This window comes from Tyto alba, unplaced genomic scaffold (genome assembly GCF_018691265.1).
Source record: "Tyto alba isolate M040663 unplaced genomic scaffold, T.alba_DEE_v4.0 Super-Scaffold_42, whole genome shotgun sequence".
NCBI classification, from domain to species: Eukaryota; Metazoa; Chordata; class Aves; order Strigiformes; family Tytonidae; genus Tyto; species Tyto alba.
The window spans coordinates 4,358,959-4,380,047 of NW_024881318.1; the positions used below are offsets into that span (position 1 = coordinate 4,358,959).

The 21,089-nt window shown below is 43.0% G+C and overlaps 3 protein-coding genes across 6 annotated transcripts in view; 2 read left to right on the forward strand and 1 right to left on the reverse strand.

Annotated features, from left to right (window-relative positions):
- The first annotated feature begins 66 nt into the window (after window positions 1-66).
- Window positions 67-9,529, forward strand: STARD6 (StAR related lipid transfer domain containing 6). Its single transcript, XM_032999725.1, has 8 exons — window positions 67-151; window positions 1,107-1,200; window positions 1,351-1,400; window positions 5,157-5,283; window positions 6,424-6,541; window positions 7,520-7,613; window positions 7,942-8,097; window positions 9,416-9,529. The coding sequence occupies exons 2-7, from the start codon at window positions 1,111-1,113 to the stop codon at window positions 8,093-8,095; spliced, it is 633 nt and encodes a 210-aa protein (XP_032855616.1). The 5' UTR covers window positions 67-151; window positions 1,107-1,110; the 3' UTR covers window positions 8,096-8,097; window positions 9,416-9,529.
- POLI (DNA polymerase iota) lies at window positions 8,166-20,393 on the reverse strand. Of its 4 annotated transcripts, none has more exons than XM_032999722.2 (10): window positions 19,910-20,393; window positions 18,875-18,988; window positions 18,055-18,219; window positions 16,101-16,253; window positions 14,798-15,034; window positions 13,980-14,158; window positions 13,616-13,707; window positions 12,010-12,143; window positions 11,137-11,339; window positions 8,166-10,055 (listed from the first exon to the last, which is right to left on the reverse strand). In XM_032999722.2, the coding sequence occupies exons 1-10, from the start codon at window positions 20,016-20,018 to the stop codon at window positions 9,246-9,248; spliced, it is 2,196 nt and encodes a 731-aa protein (XP_032855613.1). In that variant the 5' UTR covers window positions 20,019-20,393; the 3' UTR covers window positions 8,166-9,245. The 4 variants fall into 4 exon arrangements, with proteins under 4 accessions (XP_032855613.1, XP_032855612.1, XP_042660928.1 ...); XM_032999721.2 differs by having other exon boundaries at window positions 18,875-18,991; XM_042804994.1 differs by lacking the exon at window positions 19,910-20,393 and adding an exon at window positions 19,785-19,889 and having other exon boundaries at window positions 18,875-18,991.
- A 97-nt stretch (window positions 20,394-20,490) lies between these two features.
- MBD2 (methyl-CpG binding domain protein 2) overlaps window positions 20,491-21,089 on the forward strand; it is a 45,570-nt gene continuing 44,971 nt past the window's right edge. Inside the window, exon 1 of the mRNA XM_042804995.1 lies at window positions 20,491-20,806. Coding sequence (XP_042660929.1) covers window positions 20,694-20,806 — 113 coding nt within the window. The 5' untranslated portion in view covers window positions 20,491-20,693. The remainder of the gene's footprint in view (window positions 20,807-21,089) is intronic.

Here is a 21,089-nt window from a genome sequence, read left to right on the forward strand (position 1 = left end):
TAGGCGAGGCCGGCGCCGCGCTCGCCGGGACTACAACTCCCGGCGTGCCCCGCGCCGCTGAGGTGAAAGCTCGGCGCCGCTGAGGTGAAAGCTCGGCGCCGCTGAGGTGAATGTTTGCTGCTGCCGTTCTCGCCCCTTCGCGGCCTTCAAGGTGCTGTCTCCGCCGGGTGGGAAGCTCTTGGAGGGTGGGTGTGGGTGCGAGTGAGGGTCCCGCCGGCCAAGTCTCGTTTTCGGCGCCGGCTTCGCCTGTCAGCGGGTCTGAGGCGGGGGGACGCCCCCCTCTTTCGCGGGGCGCGAACGGAGCACCCGCCTAAATTCCTCAGGGTGTCACTGAGGGAGCTGTGGGAAGGTGTGCCAACCCGTTACAGGAATCAAGCCCAGAAAGCATGAGCTTTGTATGAGAGACTAGTCCAGGTGTTCAGTGCTGTCAGCCGGAGGACCACAGTTGATTTTAGGAGAAAAAATTACCAGAGAATAGTACAAGTGTGTGTGTGGGGGGAAAGAGTGAGGTCGGGAGCCCCAGCACCCAGATGTCTGTGTTGTGGAGGGTTTCTTGAGAAAGATAATTTCTGCAACCCTGCTGCTAGAGCCAAGCCTCTCGCTTGCCAAAGAGTTTCCCCCATAGCACAGCCGTAATGCTTGAGGCATAAAGCTCTGAGCTAAGAAAAAAACCTCTTCGATTCTTTGAGCCTTGTGTGTTTAAACAACGCAAGTTGGCTACTGGTCTAATGCCTTTAGCATGTCATGGCAGAATCAGAATCTCAGGTGATAGATTGTATACGGAGGGGCAGTTTTCACATGGAGTAATGATGGATATAATATGAAGTGAACGGTGTGTCTCACTAGATGCTATCATTCATTCTCAAGATCCACACCAGTGGCTACTTCTCAGTAGCCCAGGCTGCAAGTCCGTTATAGAATTTTGTTTAAATAATGGCTAACTTTTTCTGAAATTGAATATGATGCCTAAAAAGTTCATTTAATGGAAATACTCAGTTAATGTATGCTAAAACCTGTGGAAAGAATACAGGAATGAGCCTTATGGTTTTTGGTCTCTAAGGAATGCTTTTATCATATACCAGCAATTTGCTTTTAAATCTTTACAGATAAATGGACTATAAGAAAATTGTGGATGAAGTTTCAGAAAAAATTTTATCATACAGTCAAGATACTTCAGGATGGAGAGTGATAAAAGTTTCAGTAAGAAAATATTAGTTAATATTGTTTATGATGTTATTTTTATTAAATATATTTTCTTGCAACAATTATTTCAAATTATTTTCCTTTAAAAATTGGTTGGCAACTCTTTATCAGCTGCTAAGTTTTTATTTTTCCTTTTTCTACTTTGAGAAAAATGTTACAGTTTCTTCAAAGCCTTCAAAAGAGTATGCAGGAAATATGTAAGTATTTCCATTTCATTTGTCATTGCAATGAATAACAACATCGTTTTTGAACAGTGACACCCAAGACTGAAATGGCAAAGTTAACCATGTTCTGTCCTTTGCGAAAGTATGAAGTTTAGTTTTGTTGGCTGTAAAGAGGATTTTATGCTGTGGTTGCACTGGGTCGATGGTGGGGCTGGAATACAAGAGACTGATTTCCTAAACAATTTTCCAATGTGCTGTGAAAATTAAATACTATATTACACTTGATATGGAATAAGTAGATACATGTCTTGGTTTTGGCTGGGGTAGAGTTAAGTTTTCTTCTCAGTAGGTGGAATAGCGCCGTGCTTTGGATTCCCCATGGGATTTGGGGTGAGCAGAACGCTGGTAACACGCTGATGGTTTCAGCTGTTGCTGCGAGACCGAGGGCTCTCCACCTCCCCGTGTCCTGCCCGTGCGCGGGTGCACAAGGAGCTGGGAGGGAGCACGGCCAGAGCACCGGCCCCAAACTGGGCACTGGGATGTTCCACACCGTGTAACGTCGTGCTCAGTATAGAAAGGAGGGGCGGCCGGGAAGGGGGGGTTCTCTCTCGCTGCCGGGATGGCGACGGCGGGATCTTGGTATTTCGGGATGGCTGGCCGGGGTCGGGCTGGGTGTCGGTCGGCGGGTGGTGAGCGATCGCGTCGTGCACTGCCCGCCTGGACTGTCTGCTGTTGGCATTGGTTTATTCCAGTTCAATTATTGAACTGGTTTTATCTCGACCTACAAGTCTCCCTTTACCCCTCCAGCTCCCTCCTCCATCCCCGGGCAGGGGAGGGCGGGCGAGCGGCTGCGTGGGGTTGGGCTGCCGGCTGGGTTTAAACCACGACAATATGAAGTCACAGTTTTAGCCTGAAGTCAGTGCCTCTTCTTGGTGGAATATTTTATTCAAGCCATTACTTTTTACAAGCTGGGCTTTCATTTTCACCCCTTCATGCTTGTGAAGTGATTGATATGCATGCAGACATGTTTATGTTTTTGCTTTATCTTATCTGGCCTTTATACTTTTTCTTTCTGGCACCTGAAACAGAATTGGCTGTACTGAGAAGAAGAAAGTCATATAATCTCTGGAGCAGCAACTCCATCTGTCCTTCCTTCTCTTGAGCCATGAATTCTGTGCTGTTGTTATCAGCTAGATTTGGCCCAAAGGGTGGAGTTAGGCGAGGCGGACTCTGCTGATCTCACAGCTAGAGTTGGCTCTACTCTTTACATTCCTGCCCTCCTTTTCCCTACCCCTCTCTAGGCTCTGCAATGCTGCTTCTCATTTACAGTGACTGTGACACTTGGTTGATTGTTTACCAAGCTGATTCAGCTCATTAAACCCAGGGAAAGAAAAAAAAAAATAACACTGAAGTGTGTAAAAGCAGAAGAAAAGAGGACACTTGCAACATACCCTTAGCTTCTCTTTTTTTTTTTTGTATTAAATGCCTAATGAGTGTTAAATTATATTAAATGCCAATCTGGACAGATAGGGAGGAGAGAAAATTTGCAGCTGATTCTTTTTTGTTCTCAACATGATGCTTGTAGTTGGTGGTATTCTAAATCCAGAAGTCTTGCTTGCTTTTTTCATTATTTCTGAAGGTTTAAGCAAGGAAAGTATTAACTACAGAAGACAGTGCTCTATCACTAGTATTACAGAAGAATTCCTCTGTAGTATTATAATGGAAGATAGTCTTACTTTATTAGGATATGCTAAAAGTACTGGTATCTTAATAAGAGTTTGCATACTTCGTATGTGGCATTATTACTGTATTTTAGATCTTACTTCAATATAGGTGGATGTGAGGGAGTGAGAGTCTGGTTGCTTAGAATTCCTAGGAATGTGCCTGACTTACTTTTGTGGAGGAAAAAAGGTGTGCAGTGGTCTCCATCAGGCACAAAGCCATTTTCAGTTCTGCTCTGATCTGTAGGAAGCAAATCCCTTGTGGTTAGGAGAAGCATCAATGTCTTTTTTTGCCATTTGGTCCAGGGAGCCAGAATCTTTCATTCATTTCTTTTTGACCAAATCTTTGTCACGTTAACAAGCACTGCTGGTCCCTAGCCTGTTTTCTGTGAAAGACTACTAGCTGTTTCTAGGAGCAAAAGTATAGCTGTTCCCATTTTGACATGGAATATTTATTAACTGCATCTCACAAATACCAATTTCTTTTTTAACTGGCAGGAGTATTAACAGTTTGCTTTACTTGCTAAAAGAAATCAGGATGGGATCTGGTAGTGAAAAACATTGAGATCCTTGCTTCAGGCCGGTGAAATATTTTCAGCAGGGGTTAGGGAAACATTAAAGTGATTCTTCAAGGCTGAATAGGATTTTGTTTGGAATTATGTCACCTAAGCTCAAGAAAATCATTGAGGTATGCATGTCATTTTTTCTAAGATAATGAGACTAGATTTGGTGATCCAAGTGGTCTTCACCACGCTTACTGCCTCTTTTTCCAGTGTTCCCACTGTAAAAACTGGATATTGAGATTTTTTTTTTTTTTCACAAGTGTGCCCTTTGTTTTATTCTAGCAACTGTGTCTTTCAGAAGCCTTGTCTAGAAGAAGTCCTGATTAACAACTCACACTGAATTTAGGAGAGAAGATACTACAGGATGCAGGCGAGAGCTGCTTAGGAGATTGGTAAACATGAGTTCATGGGAGTTAGGGAAATAAAGGGTGTATCCAAATATTAACCTGCTGGTTTTAACTGGTCCTGCCACAGCTTACGTCTGCTGGTTTGAGTAGGTGTTAGAATGTTTTCCATCCCCATCGGACTCGCTGTAGTTAGTGGAGTTACCTGGAGTAGATTTGCACGCCCACACTGCGCCCGCTCCACCGAGGCAGTAAGTGGTGACGAGAGTTGGTGCGGAGTGAAGAACCAGACTCCGTGATTTTACGGGGTCTCCGTGTCTGGGTTTGAACTTGGCTGTCTCTGCTCCTTCTGACTTCTGCTCATCGATCGTCAGGGGCTGTAAATCTGACTTCATGGTTTTTAAACTGTTGGGAACATGAGTCTCCTTTTGAGCTCCTCTGTCGTTGTGCAGCATCCTTCACCTTTACATTTAATTGCTGTCTGGGAGTACTTACTGTAATGATTCGCAGTTTCTCCAGGAACTAGGTGTGAGAACTTTCAGCAGTACAGGAGTTTCCTATTTCCTTGTGAGAGGCCCCTTTTTTCCCCTCTGTGAACTTGCCCTTGAACTCTCTGAAGATTGTGAACAAAAGCTGAAGTGTCAGAATGTGCCAGTTCGTAAATAGTGAGATTTGCAATCGCTGTCAAAACAGATTGAAAGTATCTATATAGAAAAAATAAATTAATAGATGAATTGCATCTATTTAAATTAACGGGTTCCTATCTAATAGCTCACAAATAATGCATTAAGAATGTGTGGTGCCAAGAATGTAATGGTCTCAAAAATCAGTTACAGAATAGTAATTTTTATCACTAATTGAATTTTAATCAATCCGTCAAGTGCAATCACATTTGTGTGGTTTACCTCATTGTAGCCTGGCATCCCCAACTTATGCTTATTATTGTATAACTTATTTATTAATTATTAATACATATTAATTTATAATACACTACTATATTATTATTAAGTTGCAATGTATCACTTCATAATGTGTTGATTTATAATTTAGTAATTAGTTATGATTTATCGATATATATTAATTTATTAATTTGCTGTTGTATCACTTATTTCTCCAGTTCATAAATGTGAATTCAATATCTGTTTTTTTACACAATCCTAGATACCGGGGAGAAGGGATAATTAAGGAAGTCCCTAGTAAAATTATTCCTTTTATGTATCTTCCTGAATATCGAAACAAATGGGACAAAGCATTGCAATCTTACAAGCTGTTAGAAAGGATTGACCAGGTAATATGATAATTTAAGAGAAAGATTTTATTTTAACTCTCTGCATGAATTATGGTGGCTAGAAAGATCTCTACTTGGTTGAAGAAAGCTCTCAATGCAAAATACTTTCTGGGTCAGTAAAAACTTCTAAACCTGCTGCTTATGTGAAATGGGTATGAAATGTGTCCTTCCCCTTAGGAGTTAAATATTCAGGGTAATTTAAAAATTAGGGTAAATTTAAATATTTATTATGAAATAAATGTCCTAAAATACGCGAAGAATTTGGTCCGTGGGAAACAGAAGTCTCCATCAAGAGTAGGGTGAGCCACAATGGCAACAAAATGTAGGGCGAGTTCCCTTCTCCGTGAGCATAGTTTATGCAAATTAAAAAAAAAGTATCACCAAGGTTAAAGGCAACACAGAATTTGAGTTGAAATACTGTATATTCTGAATTCCAGGAGCTTGGGGCTTAGTCTCCAGCATCCTGGAAACCCAGAAGTGGGAATCTCTATGAAGAATCTCAATTCTGTGTTAGCTGGCTTTGGTCTAACTGCTAGAGACGGTATGATGGAGAGAGGCTGCAGGATTTCTTCCACATATATGAATGGCTCAGGTATATAAAAGTACTCCCTAAACTGAGGGGGGAAAAAAAAAAAATCCTCCCATTTTTGTCTTCCCTGAACCTTTCTCTCACTTTCTTATATTTGCTAGAGTTGTTCAGATGTTAGGATGTAGTTGTACATTCCCCTGGGATGTATTTTTTGTTTGTTTGTTTGTTTGTTTTGGAACTGATTTAGTGTAACATCTTCGTCCTAGAACGCAATGTGCAATCTAGCATGAGTATTTTAATGCAAATAGGCATTTAGCTCCACCAAACGTGCCTATGAAATGTGCACATTTTGAGTTTTACCACCCAGAAACTATAGCCCTGCTGCAAATCTAAGCCCTGAGGAATGGCAGCGAATCCCTTCCCTGTGGTACTGGAGGATCCCTTCCACGGTTCTCGTAATTAGTTCAGCATTAATTATGAGAACTGTTGTCTTATGCTAACAAATAGGCATCCATTTTTTGCCACAGTTATTCACCATGTAATGCTGCTTTGCCAATTAAATAAAACCTAGCTTCTTACATACTAATTAAAAAAAATACCTTTACCCATAGGACACTGGTATATACCACAGTGTAACACACAGTTACGGTATGGGACTGATCTCCTCAAGAGATTTTGTTGACCTGCTGCATGTTAAACCATACCCTGGTGATATCCTTACAACTAACTGTAAGTTGCGTGTAACCACTGTGTGTTTTCATATTTTGGAAATCCTAAGGTGGCAGAATAAGTTCTGCAGCCTCATCGCAGTCCCTTGCTCTGTGTGCTCTTACGAAGAGTCCCCTCCCCAAATAAAGTGGATTTTTTCATACTGAAACTATCAGAATTGATCTTTAAAGAGAATGCTGTGTTGTTGATTCTCTTATTATGCCTCGCTTTGAAAAATGGAAGAAAAACGTAGTAGTATGAGGAAACTAGAATTTATTTCACTACATAAATTATTTTATAACACTTTTCTGTACGTAGATCCTGACCAGATTGCTATTTGCCTAATAAGCTGTTCTCAGAGTGAACTGCTCATTTGCCCCGTATTTGATTCTCTCAGAGTTTGGCTCTGTAACCTTATACAAAATGGAAAATGATGAATATTCCAAGAAAAATCTCTCACTGCCACTTAATTTCTGTGCTGATCTTTTCCCTTTGTGGATTTTAGTACATGGCAGAAAACAACATTTTTCATCTTGGAACTTTAGTGAGCTATCAGTATTTTTCAAGCCATATTCTTGCAATCCTTTATGATGTAAAAGTAATGGATAAGTAAACAAAAGAATTCTCCTAGCTACTACTGTGCATGTGGGCAGCAGTTTCCTCATCTTCTCTGCAATTGCGTTTACTAATTAATGATATTTGTTGACAAACTGACTTCTTTGTCCAGAGCTAAGCCACACCTCAACACTTACGTACGTATGTGTAATCACGTCTCAAGGATACTTTTGGGTGTGCCTGCCCAAACAGCCATGGAAATTTTTACATGTGTTGAATTAATTGCACAAATATTTCACGTCTTTTAGGCGTTTTGCGTTCAGAATGGAATTGCTAAACCCAGTGCAGTGTGAGCTCTTGTGCTATCCTACAGCAATTTGGTTTTAAAAGGTTATTGTCGAGTTGTAAACATCATTAATTTGATTTTGCTTTTTTATTTTACAGCTGTCAGCGTGGAATATTCCAGCTGCCCTCCAACTCCCTCTTGTGTCCGAGGCTACAATAATCCCTGTGGATACGTGTGTTCCCCTTTGCCTGAGTAAGTATTTCAAGCCTCCTTGTATTAACGTCGTTGGTTACGCAGTTGTTTTCTCTCACCAAAGCTTAAAATTTACAGAATCATGCAGCTTGCTTAGAAGTTTTATTTAGACACTTTTATTCTGGGGAAACTTTTATGAGTTTTGTGCGGCTCAGTTCTGTGCCTTGGACGGTCTTTGTAAACAACTGAAAATTTCTGCACCCTCCCCTTTTCCATAGCAGTAATTTCAACTGACATGGACTATAAACTATCAACATTTGTACATCTCAGAAATTTCCTAGCAAGAGCAACAAGTGTTAACTGAAGGATTTGGCTCTTTTCATCACAGGAATCCGCAGCATTCAAAGCTGGTTGTATTTATTCAGCCAGAACTAGGAGGAATGCTCCCAGGTTCTGTAGTGGAGACGGCATTACCTACTACTCTCGTAAACTTAATCACTGAAACCAGAGCTGGACTGAAAGACTTGAAAGAGCATAATTAAATGTAAGTGGAAAATAACAAGCACTTAAGTTCCATGCGTCTTTGACTTGGATTCATTTTGAAAAGTAGGAGATGCTGAAGCTTATTTTAATTGTGGTTTCTGTGGAAATATTTAAAGCTTAACTGTTTAACTGGTGAACGCTGGTTTTCTCTGTTCTCGGGAATGACGCAAGAATTGACCCTGAAGTGCCATCAAAGTACAGGATGTTGTTTTCACTGTAATCAGGTGATGGCTTTGTACTATTTTTGCACTTTATACGCAGAGAATATATATATACAGACGATATAAATGATAGCAATGTTAAGACACAGGAGTGGTCAGATATTTTGCCACAACTTTAAAACACACTTTGATAAATACTCACCTCAATTATGTACTCTCGACTGAACCGAGCAACCATCTTCTGTGCTAGAGACTTTAAACATGTTTAGTAACTAACTGTGTGTAATTAGCAACTCTTTCACTGTTTTGGAATTAAATACTTGAAGAAAAGCCTGCTGAATCTAGATACAGCATCTCATTAAAAGCTGCTCTTTATACCCAGAGTTATTTGTCATTTTCTGAATCCTGAACAATTTTTATATGCTGACTAATTTCCAGGAACAAGCTGGTGCTATGATTCATGTGGAAGTAATGTTTCCCATTACCCCTTAGTATTTCTACTACCTCTAGTTACGAGTTACTGCAGGAACTTGTGCTAGCCATGTGAATAGAAATTTCCATTACAAATCCCAGAAACAGCAGCGCAAATTAAAGGATAGTGTGAAAATTGCTTTCCTCTTCTCTCCTCAATCCCCTCCCAAGTTGGGAGAAACAATTAACTCCATATATAGTATAACTCAATGAAAAGGAAAATAAAAATTCCTTTCCCCCAATCAGCGTGTTAAGGTATGAATAGTGAATACTAAAATATGTTTGCATCCTATAATATTTTTTGGACAACCAAAGATTTATCAGATGAGTATCAATTTAGAAGAAAGAAAAAGAAGACAGACTAATTACTACTTAAACAGAATCACTAGCAAGTTTTATGTGAAAAGTTGTCAAAATATGTCTAATATTCACGTCTTTACAATTTATAGTAAACCTTTCATAACTAAAGTGCCTTCAACTGCTGATTTTTCACAGTGTCACTGTTATGAAACCTGCTTCACTGTGGTTTAAAATATCTTAGCAAACTGTTAGGCTGGGATAAACACGGTGCTGCGTTCCTTTTTCCTTTCTTTGTTGTAGTCTTTTCAGGGAGTTTATCCATAGATGTTTTAGACACAAGTTCCTGAGTTTTCCATTCAGCTAATAGTTCTTTCTGCACATCTGTAGGTAGTTCATAAAAAGTCTTCGCATCGACATTAGGAGGAAATACAAATCCTGCTTGCCTGCTGGAAGTTTTATCCTCAGAAGTTGTTTCAAAGGCCTGCTTACCTTTATCCAAGGCAGGGACCTGCAGAACAGCTTCCAGAGCCGCCGGATCTCTGCCTCTCAAGTTCAGAGACTCAGCAGGTTGGTTTTCCACACCGCTGCTCGTCCACGCAATTCTGGGACACTGGCAAGAACGACCGACCCCGGAGCTGCGTGCCAAAGCAGTTGCAGAACCCGGAGCTGACATGAGATGCGTTCTGCACCCCGCAGAACGCGTATCCCTGTTTACGTCCTTAGAATCTGGGGAAGGGCTGTGTAGCTCTTCTGCAAAACACACTGATGGCCGACCCGAAACATTCCCAATAGGGATGGCTTTTGTTCTTTCCGAAATAATTTCTTTTTGAATATTTTCTGGAAGTTCCCTGAAGACTTCCTGGTCAATGTCACCAGGAGACAAATGAAAGGGGAAGTCAGGAATTCCTGCTTTTTTAATATTGCTTTGCTTTTCTTCTGAAAGTTTCCTAGTTTTTGGAGTTCCAGTTCTGTTGCAGTTCTGGTTCCAAGAAGCACTTCCCTCACCTTGTGAGACATCTTCTACTTCCTGGGGCAAAAAAAGGTACATAAAAAACCACAAGTATGTTCTGTATAATCTACGTGTGACCAAGCACTATTTTATCAACAGTAAGTTCTTCAAATTATTCCTTTTATTTATTCTTCCAAATTTTTCAGGTATTTTTTTTTTCTTTATGATCTGTAGTGGTTTTTTAAATTTTATTTTCAAATATCGACCTTTAAAATAAAAAAAGAATTCCTACTTTTTAAGTAGCAAATATCTTAAAGTTATATTTTATTGCTTTAAAACTCTGTGGAGCTTTGGAATACATGATAGGACGTTATCCATCATATTCTTGAGCAGTTGAGGAACAGACAAGTTTAGCAATAGGCAAAATTGCTATGTCAAGACAAAACCAGTCAACTCAGTAACTTCAACATTAGGTTCTGTAATAAGTTTTTGCATTATGTACCCAAAAGCATCTTGTGGAAATCCTTAGCAGCATTTCCACAGGCAGCTCCTACACCGTCTAGTACCTGCAAATGGGAGGGAGGGGACTTGTCCAATTCTGAGTAGGAACTAGAAGCTCGCTAGAGCAGAAACTAGTGGTAGTGGCTAATACTGAATTAATTAATTTCTAGTCTGAGCAGGGAGACTTGAGAATACATAGGAAGGTAAATACTGGCTGTGAAAGGATCTTAAAAGCAGCAAAGTAAATGATAAGCAACTTTAAGGAGATTTTACTCTAAGGGTAAAAGATGCTGCAGTAAAACAATATCTGAGTAACTGCCCTGTTGTTTCAGAAATGCTAAATAATGGGCAGAGCTTCCTGGAATGAAGAGCCAGATTCAGCAATTTTTTTTTTTTTTATAAGGCAGAAGTTTGGATTTCTCCCTCAGTGAATTCTGTTCTCTTCAGTTAAGGGGCTTGATAACCTAGCTGGCTCTCTCATTCAAGATCGCATTAAACCTCTTTTAAGCAATCTGTCTAATGAAAGACAGTAAAGAAGTACCACCTGCTCAGAAAACTCCATAAAAATCTTCATTTAAGGTTTCAATTTATATAATAAAGACCCAAGTATCTCAGAACTTCCTTCCCTGCAGCTAGTTTTCAGTATCTTTCAGCTTACCCGGACACGTTTACCAGAGCCTGACGGTGGTGATGTCTGCTTTAGATAGAAACCAATTGATCCTTTCTTGCTGCCAGGAGAATCTTTGAGGTTGGAGAAGCAGACACTCAAAAGGGTAAGATGAAATGGTAGATCTACATCTATCATCTTTCGAAAGAGTTTCATGAGTATATCAACTAAGGGGGTTAGAATGTTGCTGCTTTCTAAAACAAAAAAGGTTGAAAAAAATCAATGTATATATAAACAAAGGTAACAGACTGAGATGGATTTTTAAATAGTAAAGTACAACGGCAAACTTCTCACTTCACATTCTGAACTTTCAACGTTTTGCATGTACACAAAACTAAGAGACCAATCATAATTTAAGAAGTTGAAAATACAGAGCTATCCTTAGCACTATGAGAGTATTTATAACTCCATCTGTATACATGGAGGAAACGTTTATTCATCTCAGAACAAGAATTCCTGAAGTATTAAACTCGGAACACTGCTAAAAGCTTCCAAAAAAATCTGTCAATATAGTCATTAAGATGTTCATTCTGCCCTGTCCTGAACTAACAGACTTTTTCCCCCCACTTCCAGTAAAAATGCTTAATTTTACACCTGTGAAGATTATAGTATGTATTTTGGTTAGAAAAGAAGAATTACAGAACACAAGCCAAGCTGAATAGATTTGAAAAATGATCTAATCCTACCAAAAAAGGCCTTTGCAGAGCCATGGAGGTTTGTAACATCACCCGACGTCCATTACAAGCAACAGAAAAGTTTTCAAATATTAAGTGTAGGGAATATTATCATGACAGTAATGAAAATTTACAGAGAAATTAGCCGGTAGCAGCACAAAGTTGATACTTTCAAAAATACTAAGTTTACCTTTTCCGAATTTCTGAATGAGCTGAGGCGGAATAGCACACTGCCGACTTTCCCGATTAAACCATTTATTGGTTGAGGAGAACTGCCGGAGGGTCAGTCTTATCGTGTGTGGTTGTCTTCCATCTTTGTATATTCTAGGGAGCGTAAATGTGCACAAAGCAATCGGTATTATTAGGAGTATTTATCAGAGATTTTGGGGAAACTGTAATCTCGGTGCTGTGACAAAGTCAAATTAAGCATTACAGATCTCTCCCAACTTCTAGTTTTACTCCAGTGATTATACAGGGAGCTGGTTCCCTTAATTACCCCTAAATTAAAAGTTCAATGCAGTGGGAATACTGTCTCTAACTGAATATGAAAATTAAGTGGGTGAGTCTGCAATAATGCCACGTTTCAATATTTAATGCATTAAAAGTAGTATCGTCTCTGCAGTTATACCCTGTATAATCCTCAGTTTCTCGCTCTGCTTTTTGCTTTTCAAGGTAACATCCCCGCTTCAGCAGCCAAATGTTTGCTGGCTTTTGGAAGAAGGGGAAGAAATAAAGTATTTAATTGTTTCTTTCCCCCTTCCAAAAGGTATGGGTGGGGGGCACATACTTTCCCTACAAAAAAAGAAAAAATGTTGCAGTTCTACCTGTTGTAAATCCAAGTTTCATAATTACTGAGCAGTGTCTGAGATACAGATAAAAGGCTTGCCTACAATGTTAATATAACAAAAATGGATGTACCTGCTGCAAGACCTGCGTAGAGGTGGGGACAGAAAACTTTTAAAGACTTGTAGATGATTTTGAGGCTTAGAGAGACAGGCAGAGAATATCAAAATATTTAGAGAAAAAAAATAAAATAAAAAGAAGTAATGAGGGATGCAAAGGCTATTCAGGATTGATGCAAAGAGGGTTTAAAAAAATCAGGAGTTGAAGCATGGCAGAACAGGAAACAGTTCTAGAATAAAACAAAATAGTAAAAAGGAGTAATAAATAAAGAGAGTCGGAGGATGGGAAAGTCACAGTAGTCAAGACGTGATTAAATGCATCCTCCTGCTATACTGGTGTTTTTGTCAAGTATCTTGGGCTTGGATAGTCCCTGGATTCATAGGGGGAAGGGAAGGATGGCCAAAGGGAAAATGTTCTTTCAGACTGCCAGAAAAAATGAGCTGTGGAACAGCAGGCGTGCATCAGTAGCGATCGCCAAGGGTCTGAAAGCAGAGAAAGTCACTTATGAAAAGAGAAAGAAAAGGTAGGATCCTTCCCGGAGATGAGTGAAGGTGCATTAAATCCTGGGATGCACAACCAGAGCAAAAGAGAAGGAGCAGCAACTGGAAAATGCAAAGGTCCTTATCGGAGAAGCTGCCCAGGAATGGAAGGGTTGGCAGCCAGGCTGAGGGGAAGAAAAAAGAGGGAGGCAAAAAGAAAGCGGGGCGAGGGCAGGATAATCTATGAATTGAGAAAAAAATAAGAAAAAAAAAAAAAAAAAAAAAAAGAGGAAGTTGGAGAGGCAGGTGCTGTCTCTGTGAACTGTATTTTGCAGAGAGAAACGTAGAGTGGGAGCCAAACCTAAACACACTTTCCAAGGTCAAAATTTCAGTCACTAAAAAGAAGACAGTCACCTGTTTAATAGGTTGGGAAGCAGTTCTTCAATTTTCTCTTTAACTTCCACTTCTGATGAGCATTTTTTAAAGGAATCTTCATCACTAAAGGACTAAAAAAAACACATTAGTCCTCTCATTTTTTTTTTTTTTATGTGCTTCAAAATTCTGAAGAGGGAAAAAAAGTATCACAGTTAAGCGTGTAGAATTAACACCAAGAGATCTTTGATGCTCTGAGCTCAACTGAATTTCAGGAGGATTATGTGATGAGTTGTATTAGAGAACACATATAAAAATGCATCATTTTGCTTAGTCCGGCAAAGCTGTATAAACCAAAACCCAATCTTTTTGCGCTTTACAACAGACTTCAGAATAATCTTTGTACCTGAGGAGGGCCCGATGAAGTCACAGGGGAGTCATCTTCTCCGTAGCTGAGTTTCTGGATACGCTGAGCAAGAGCAACACCCAGTTCCTTCTCTAACACAGCAGCTGGAAACGCTTGGAGCTCACACACGTTCTTAACACCCAGAGTTTCGAGACGTTTGGAAGTTTTGTAGCCGATGCCTAAATAAAATGTGTATTAAAAATACACAGAAAAGTGAAAAAGTATCTACACCTAGATATAAAAAATGCCTACTCACGTAGTACTGACATTTTCTCTACTGCAATGCAAGCTTTTCAGCAACGTTTTCGGTGAGTTTCCATTCAAATTTTAGAATTTGCCATTAGAAAAAGCCACGCTGGGATACAGCAAAGGTGGAATAATTAGGAAAATTCCAGCATGGAATAATTAGGAAAATTACTTCCTCTGAGTATTCTACCAGGCTCCAACAGACTCTTTTAATAACTGTCAGTCACTTTCCAATCAGCAAGTTTTCCAAAGTTTGGGTTTAAAACTTACTCTCAACCACAACGTTGAGGCTTTGATAAAAACAAATGGAGATTTTTGGATTTTCGAAGGTATCTTGTCAAGTGCTGCAACACCTTTATGTCACAGCTAAAAAGAAAACCCACATCCTTTTGTTCTTTCCGCTAAACAAAACTCAGCTCATGAAAAAGAAGAATGCAAACTGAACACACATCTGCATACCCCGCTGCCTGCTTGCGAAAACTAAGTTTTACAATTCTTTCAGCTATAATTTTTTCCATTATTTTTTAAGTTGTCACTCTGCTCTCCATCTATACTCCCAGCATCATACTTACCAGGCACTTTTTGGATGTGATCGAGGCTGCGTATTAGATTTTGACAGCTTTCAGGCAGAAGAAGAGTTTGCTGATTTGGTTTAAAGGTCCCAGATACTAGTTTAGACAATAATTTGTTCGAAGCCACTCCTGCACAGCCTGTGAGACCCAGCCTTGTGTAGATGGCTTCCCTGAATTCTTCTGCAACCTGAGATCCCATAACTAGTCGTAGATGCGTTGTATCACTCAAATTGATAGCTGCAAAAAAAAAAAACAAAACAAAAAAAAACAAAACAAAAAAAAAAAAACAAAAAACAAAAAACAAAACAAAACAAACAAAAACAACCAAGCAGCGTGGAGTATGTTAACAGACACCTAGTTAGCTAATTCTCTAGATTTAGGTATTTTTTTATATTACATTAAAGCGGTAGAAGAAAGTATGGTCAGGTGGTATTGTCACAGCTTCTGTATCCAAGTTTAACCTCACTTTTATCTCCTCAAAAACCTGGTAAAAGGGAGATTGCTGTTGTCCCAAACTAGGGGCGTGCTTTCCAAGAAACATGTTTAGGGAGTATTTTAACTATCAAATACAACAGATGAAGAGATGTCAAAGAAAAGCGTTAAATATCAGAGATTTTTGCACCAATGTAACCAAAGTGTAGAGATCTTGAATGTTGAGGCTTGCCTTACAGGAAACATTTATTACTCACGTGCCAAATGAGGGAAAGAACCATCCAGGCGTTTCCTTTCTCTCCAAACCATGTTCAAAGACAACGCAATAACTCAAAAATCTGAGAAAAAACCCACCCGCTTTCCTTCTTAGCGCATGAAATTAATAGCGCGGCGCAGCTATTGCATTCGTGTTTGACAATGTCTGGAGCATCTCTGTCAGCTACTTCAGTTGCAGTAAGTCCATTCCTGACCTTGTGACTGTAGCAAAAATGTACTGGTTTTTGGTTTTTGTTCGTTAAAAAGCTCATTCCATTTTGCCAAATCGGTAACAACATTCAAGCTGAAACGGAATTCTGTGTCTTAGTGTAGTAAAACTATTTAAAAAATAAAAAAAAATAAAGGACAGTGAAAGTTCTCCCAACTCATTGCACATGCTTACCTACCACGGAGATTTATTTTTTTTTTTCTACCATCGAAATGGAAAGCTGATGAACATCTGCGACACATGGACTCTCAAATACAGAAACCAAGCACAGAGCAATCCAAGTTCCTGACGGTTCAGCTCTGGCCAATACTTGGAAGCAGACAGATACTTTATACTGAATTTCACAAATTTTACCGTACTTTTCAACACGAAGAATGTTGAACTCACCTTGGTGGTTGTAAACATGACCAGACACGCTGACTCCGGAATAACCACTTTGCTGCAACTGGGTTAGTCTTTTCTCTACGATCTCAGTGATATCCACAAAATTTTCATCAAAGCCAAGCCTTTCCACCAGTGGACAAAATTCCCCCAACAACTCTAGGAGAAAAAGATACCCAAGGATAATATGCACACAGCCAATAATGTGAAATTTTCATGCCTTCATCAACCCACAGCTGATTCTCCTGGATTCAAGTAGGACGCTTGCACAAAGAGAATCTGTTCTCTTCCAGCTACAAGAATAAGGCGCTGATTTTTGTGAAGCTGAAGAATATTTCTTCATCACACAACTACCGCTGTCACCTGCCTTTCTTCTCCCCAATTCTCTTTCTTTCTTTCCTCATTTCTTTTTGAAATTATAGTTCTTAACCTCTGCAGTCCTTCCTCCTAGGGAAATCTGTTTCCCAACTAGGTGGGCTTTTGTTTTTACATCGCTATGATTTCACCTGCTAATGCTGCTCATGATAAAAGCAGTAATCAGTGGCAACGCTGGCTTTTTTAATTAAGAGATACTGGAGAAGTTCACTCCCTTGAAGGCTTCAGTGTTCTGTCCTCCATTGCTTCACATTTGGAAATATATTACTGCAGTCAGGATTTAAATCAAGAAAAAAACTGTTCCATGGGCATAATCCTAACTGTTGTGGTTTAGGCCCAGAGGGCAACTGAGCACCACGCAGCCGCTTGCTCCCTCCCTCCCGCATTGCAGAGATGGGGGGGGGACAGAATATGGAGCAGGAATTGGCTCAAGGAATCCATCTGAGGACTGGGAGGAGTCACTCACCCATTATGGTCACAGGCAGGAGACAGACTCGTTAGGGGAAGTAAAAAGAAACATCACTAACTCAAACACTAACAAGACAGCACTTAACAGACAAGGTGGGACAGTGGGAAGCGCCACCACATCCCAAACCCCCTTCCCCCCCTCACCCCTCCCTCCTCCCCAGGCTCAGCTCTGCTCCCCATCTCTCCCCCTCCTCCCCCAGCGGCGCAGGGGGCAGGGGATGGGGGTCACAGTCAGCTCCTGCTCCTTCCTGCTCGGGAGCTGGGGGGAACGCCGCACAGCCCTCCCCTGCTCCCCGGGGCTCCCCTCTCACTGCAGACAGTTCTCCACCAACCTCCTCCGGCGGGAGTCCCTCCCCACGGGCCGCAGCCGTTCCTGAGCTGCTCCGCCGTGGGTCCCTCCTGCGTGTTCCAGCCCTCCCAGCACCGAACCACCACAGTGGGGGCTGCTTCTTCCCTCAGAGTCCCGGCCTCCTTTAAGTGCAGCCGCCTGTCCCGGGGTGGGCTCCTCCACAGGCTGCAGGTTGGCTTCCACTCCACCGGTGACCTCCCTGGGTGGCGGGGGGTGGCCCTGCCATCTCCCCATGGGGTACAGGGGGTTCTGCTCCAATGCACCCCCTCCCCTTCCTCCTCATCCCTTCTGCTGACCCAGGCGTCCGTCCTCCTCTCAACTCCCCCTCACAAGTCCCCTCACAAGTCTCAACCCCTTCTCAGGTTCCCCTGCTTAAATACGCTATCGCAGAGGCACAGCCCTGGCCAGAGGTGGGTCCGACTCGCAGCCAGGGGAGCTTCAAGAAGCTTCTCACAGGGGGGAACTGCTGCAGCCCCCTCTCCTGTTACCAGAAAAAACGCACCACAGAAACTCAGCACACTAACATAGCGCGCAGATCCCGTATAACATCACTATGATCCAGTTACAGCACCTGACCCAGATTGCAACCAAGTTAAATAGCTTATTTTAGGAAATATTTACATTATACGACTGTAAATATTATTGCCATGCTCTGAGGCTCATTCCAGTAACTTTTAGAGAAGGAAAATGCAACATGCTATCATGTGCATATGCACATAGCTTAACATAAATTGTTTGTCTTCTGCTGAAAAATTAATAATTTTGTACCTGTAACCTTGTACGACATTTCCCTGTATGCAGTTAGATCTTCTCCGTTAACCAGTACCAGTTGAGGACACTTCTCTTTAGCATCCTTGACAGACATCATTTTCTTCACTCCAAGTTTTCTGGCTTCATAATTACATGTAACAACAATGTATTTCTGTTGCACACCTAAAAAAAAAGGTGAAATGGTTTTTAAAGTTTAGGTTTCTTGGTATTCTGATCAGAGCGCAACATCATAGAACGAGTAAACAGAGCAACACGAGTCTTGTTTTACAAGACCACGAGAAGGCCAGATCTTTTCATTCACTGGATGGTAAGAACGTTTTAAAAGGTTATTTTTATTCCCTCCATTGCAATATTGCTCTTAATTTTGGGCCTTTTCAGGCAATCTTCCCCGTGAAGGTGCTCTTCATAGAGCGGTCATTTTACGATGTACTTTCTCCTGACTGCCTCGCATTCATTCTGAATTTCCACATGGAGCAAAGCGCGCTTGACGCTCTCTCAAAATTTAAAACTCGTGCTTGAACTCTGTCGAAAGGCTCAGGCTCATCTGTGGAGCTCGGCCCTCTCCATGCCCACAGATGTTACAAACCCGCTTCAACCCCCAAAACTGCTCAGACACGTCGGCAAGCGCTTGTACTTGTGCTCAGGAGGATTTATTCACCTTGTAGTCACAGCTACGTGGAGTCTAGATTGCGCTTTGCTCACTCTGGATGTGGTTCCAGCTCCAGTGCAACCACCCAGGCATGTCTTTATTCACGGCCTTGGTTTTTCTCTGCCTGAATATATATAACCCCCAAATTAACAGCAGAGTAACTCATACCTAAAGGTTTCTCTCTTAATTCGGGGTGACGGATCATTTCTACTTGTGCATAAAAACAGTCCAAGTCAATGTGCACAACCACTCTGCGCGCTGCCAGTACAGACCTGCTGTGGCCTGCTACAAGGGAAATAAATGAACAAATTAAAAATTACCAGCCCCCGTACACATGCTTTTTTTTTTTTTTTTTTAAAAAAAAAACCTAATCCAAACAGATATTACAACAAGAACAGAACATTTATAAGTTTTATCCCAATTCTAGCGCTGCATTAACTCAGGAGCATAAGTCATCCTCAGCAGCTTGACTTACTACTAAACACTCTCATTTTTGGAGAGCTGGTTGTATTTGTTTTTCACGTCACCATTTTAGAACATTGCTTTATTGATCTTTTCACACTGGAATGCTGAAACTTTGTATGAATAATCTGTCTTTAACTGCGTTAAAATAGCTCTGTCGGTTATTTGCCTTTCCCAGGGGTGGCCAGTGATGGCAAATAGCCACCCAACAAACAGCAAACCCTGCTGTGAAAAGCCTGCCAGGTTAAAAAAATGAAAGGAAAATTAATGATAAAAAAAGGGGGTTTGTCTAAACTGAAAACCAAAACAAAACGAGTTGATAGTCTGAATGAAACCCCGCCCTACTTCCGCTTGTTGTTTGGTGGTGGATTTAATGTCTACTGAGGTTCTGTGAGGAGAAGCAAAGCGATTACCAGCAAGACGACAGAAATAATTGAAAAAAGAAAAAGCAAAAGCCGTGGGGAGAGGCGCTCCCCTCCCCACGGCGCCCACGAGGAACTCTCCATTTCTCTCCCTGAGGCGGCAGGGCCGCGCTTCGGGCTCCGAACCCGCCTCCCCCCCCACACACGCAGCTCCCGCCTTTCCACCTTGGCGGGGCAACTCCCGCTTCACCCACCCCACGCGTGGACCCCAGCGGCGGGAGGGGAGGCGGGAAGGGAACCGCGGGCTTCCCCTCGGCGATCGACCGGGGGGCTCCCCTCAGCAGCCGCCGCCATCGCTCCTCCCGGAGCCCGCGCTCACCAGGGGCGGGCGGAGCGGTCCCGCTGCCTCGCTGCGGGCCAAACCAGTCCTCCTCTTCCTCCTTCTCCTCATCTTCCTCCTCCTCCGTGGGCGGCGGGAAGGGCTCCATGCCGCCTCAGGGCTGACTCATCCCCTCAGCCGCTCCCGGCCGCGCTCCCTGCGCCCTCCCCGCCGAGGGGGCGGCGGCGCCGCGCAGGTCCTAGCGCCGGCTCAAAAAAAGAAAAAAATTATTATTTTTTTTTTTCTTTTTTGTGTGGCAGGGGACGGGACTCGGTTCGCGTCGCGCTGCGGGAAGCCGCCCCGCGCTCGGCAGAGCTCCCCCCGGGCTGTCAGCCCGGCGGAGGGTGTTGGGACGCGAAGAAACCGAGCGCGGCGGGGGCGTGGAGACAACGCGCAGGGAAGTGTTTTTAATCACGGAGGGTGAATTCCGGTTGATGAGGGAGCCGGTTTGGTTGGCGTCCACCGCGGCAGGGCTTTCCCCCCACCCTCTTTTCTTCCTCCTCCTCCTCCTCCTCCTCCTCCTCCTCTCCCCGGATCCCGGCGCTCGGGCCGCGGAAGCTCCGCCGGCTGCGCGCGCAGCCCGCGCTCCTGGCGCCGAGCAGCGCGCCGCGGCCGCCATCGCCAGGGGGTCCCGGCCCCGGCCGTCTCCGGGAACAATAAAGCTCTTGTCGTGGGGCACCGGGTGAGCCCTTTCCTCGCTTGTCCTTCCTCTTTCCTCCTCCTCCTCCTCCTCCTCCTCCTCCTCCTCCTCCTCCACCGCCGCCTCGGGCCCTGCGCCCGGTGCATGGAGAAGCAGGGCAGGATGGACTGCCCCGCGCTGCCCCCGGGCTGGAAGAAGGAAGAGGTGATCCGCAAGTCGGGCCTCAGCGCCGGTAAAAGCGATGTCTACTACTTCAGGTACGTGTCGCCGGGGTGGTTTTCCTCTCCCCCCTCCCGCCTCTGACAGCCCGCTCTCCCCCGGCGGGACGGGGACGGCGCTTCCCCCCCCCCCCCCCCCCCGCCCCAACCCCTCCGCCGCCACCTGCTCCGCGGGCTCCCCCCGCTCGGGGGTCGGGACCGGTCCCGGTGTCCTCCCGCCCGCTGTCAGGGGCGGCGGGGAGTCCCTGTCGGAGGGTCGGTTCGCCTGCTGACGGCCGGCTGTCAGGGACGCGCCGCTCCGCTCCCGCCGCGGCTCGGCGGC

Coding starts and splice junctions, on each gene's coding strand:
- STARD6 (XM_032999725.1), top strand. CDS start 1,111: ATGGACTATAAGAAAATTGTGGATGAAGTTTCAGAAAAAATTTTATCA. Junction 1,201..1,350: donor GGAGAGTGATAAAAGTTTCA/GTAAGAAAATAT, acceptor TTCTACTTTGAG/AAAAATGTTACAGTTTCTTC. Junction 6,542..7,519: donor TGATATCCTTACAACTAACT/GTAAGTTGCGTG, acceptor TTTATTTTACAG/CTGTCAGCGTGGAATATTCC.
- POLI (XM_032999721.2), bottom strand. CDS start 20,018: ATGGAGCCCTTCCCGCCGCCCACGGAGGAGGAGGAAGATGAGGAGAAG. Junction 16,254..18,054: donor AATGTCGTACAAGGTTACAG/GTACAAAATTAT, acceptor TTTTTCTCCTAG/AGTTGTTGGGGGAATTTTGT. Junction 11,340..12,009: donor CATTCAGAAATTCGGAAAAG/GTAAACTTAGTA, acceptor TTTTTGTTTTAG/AAAGCAGCAACATTCTAACC.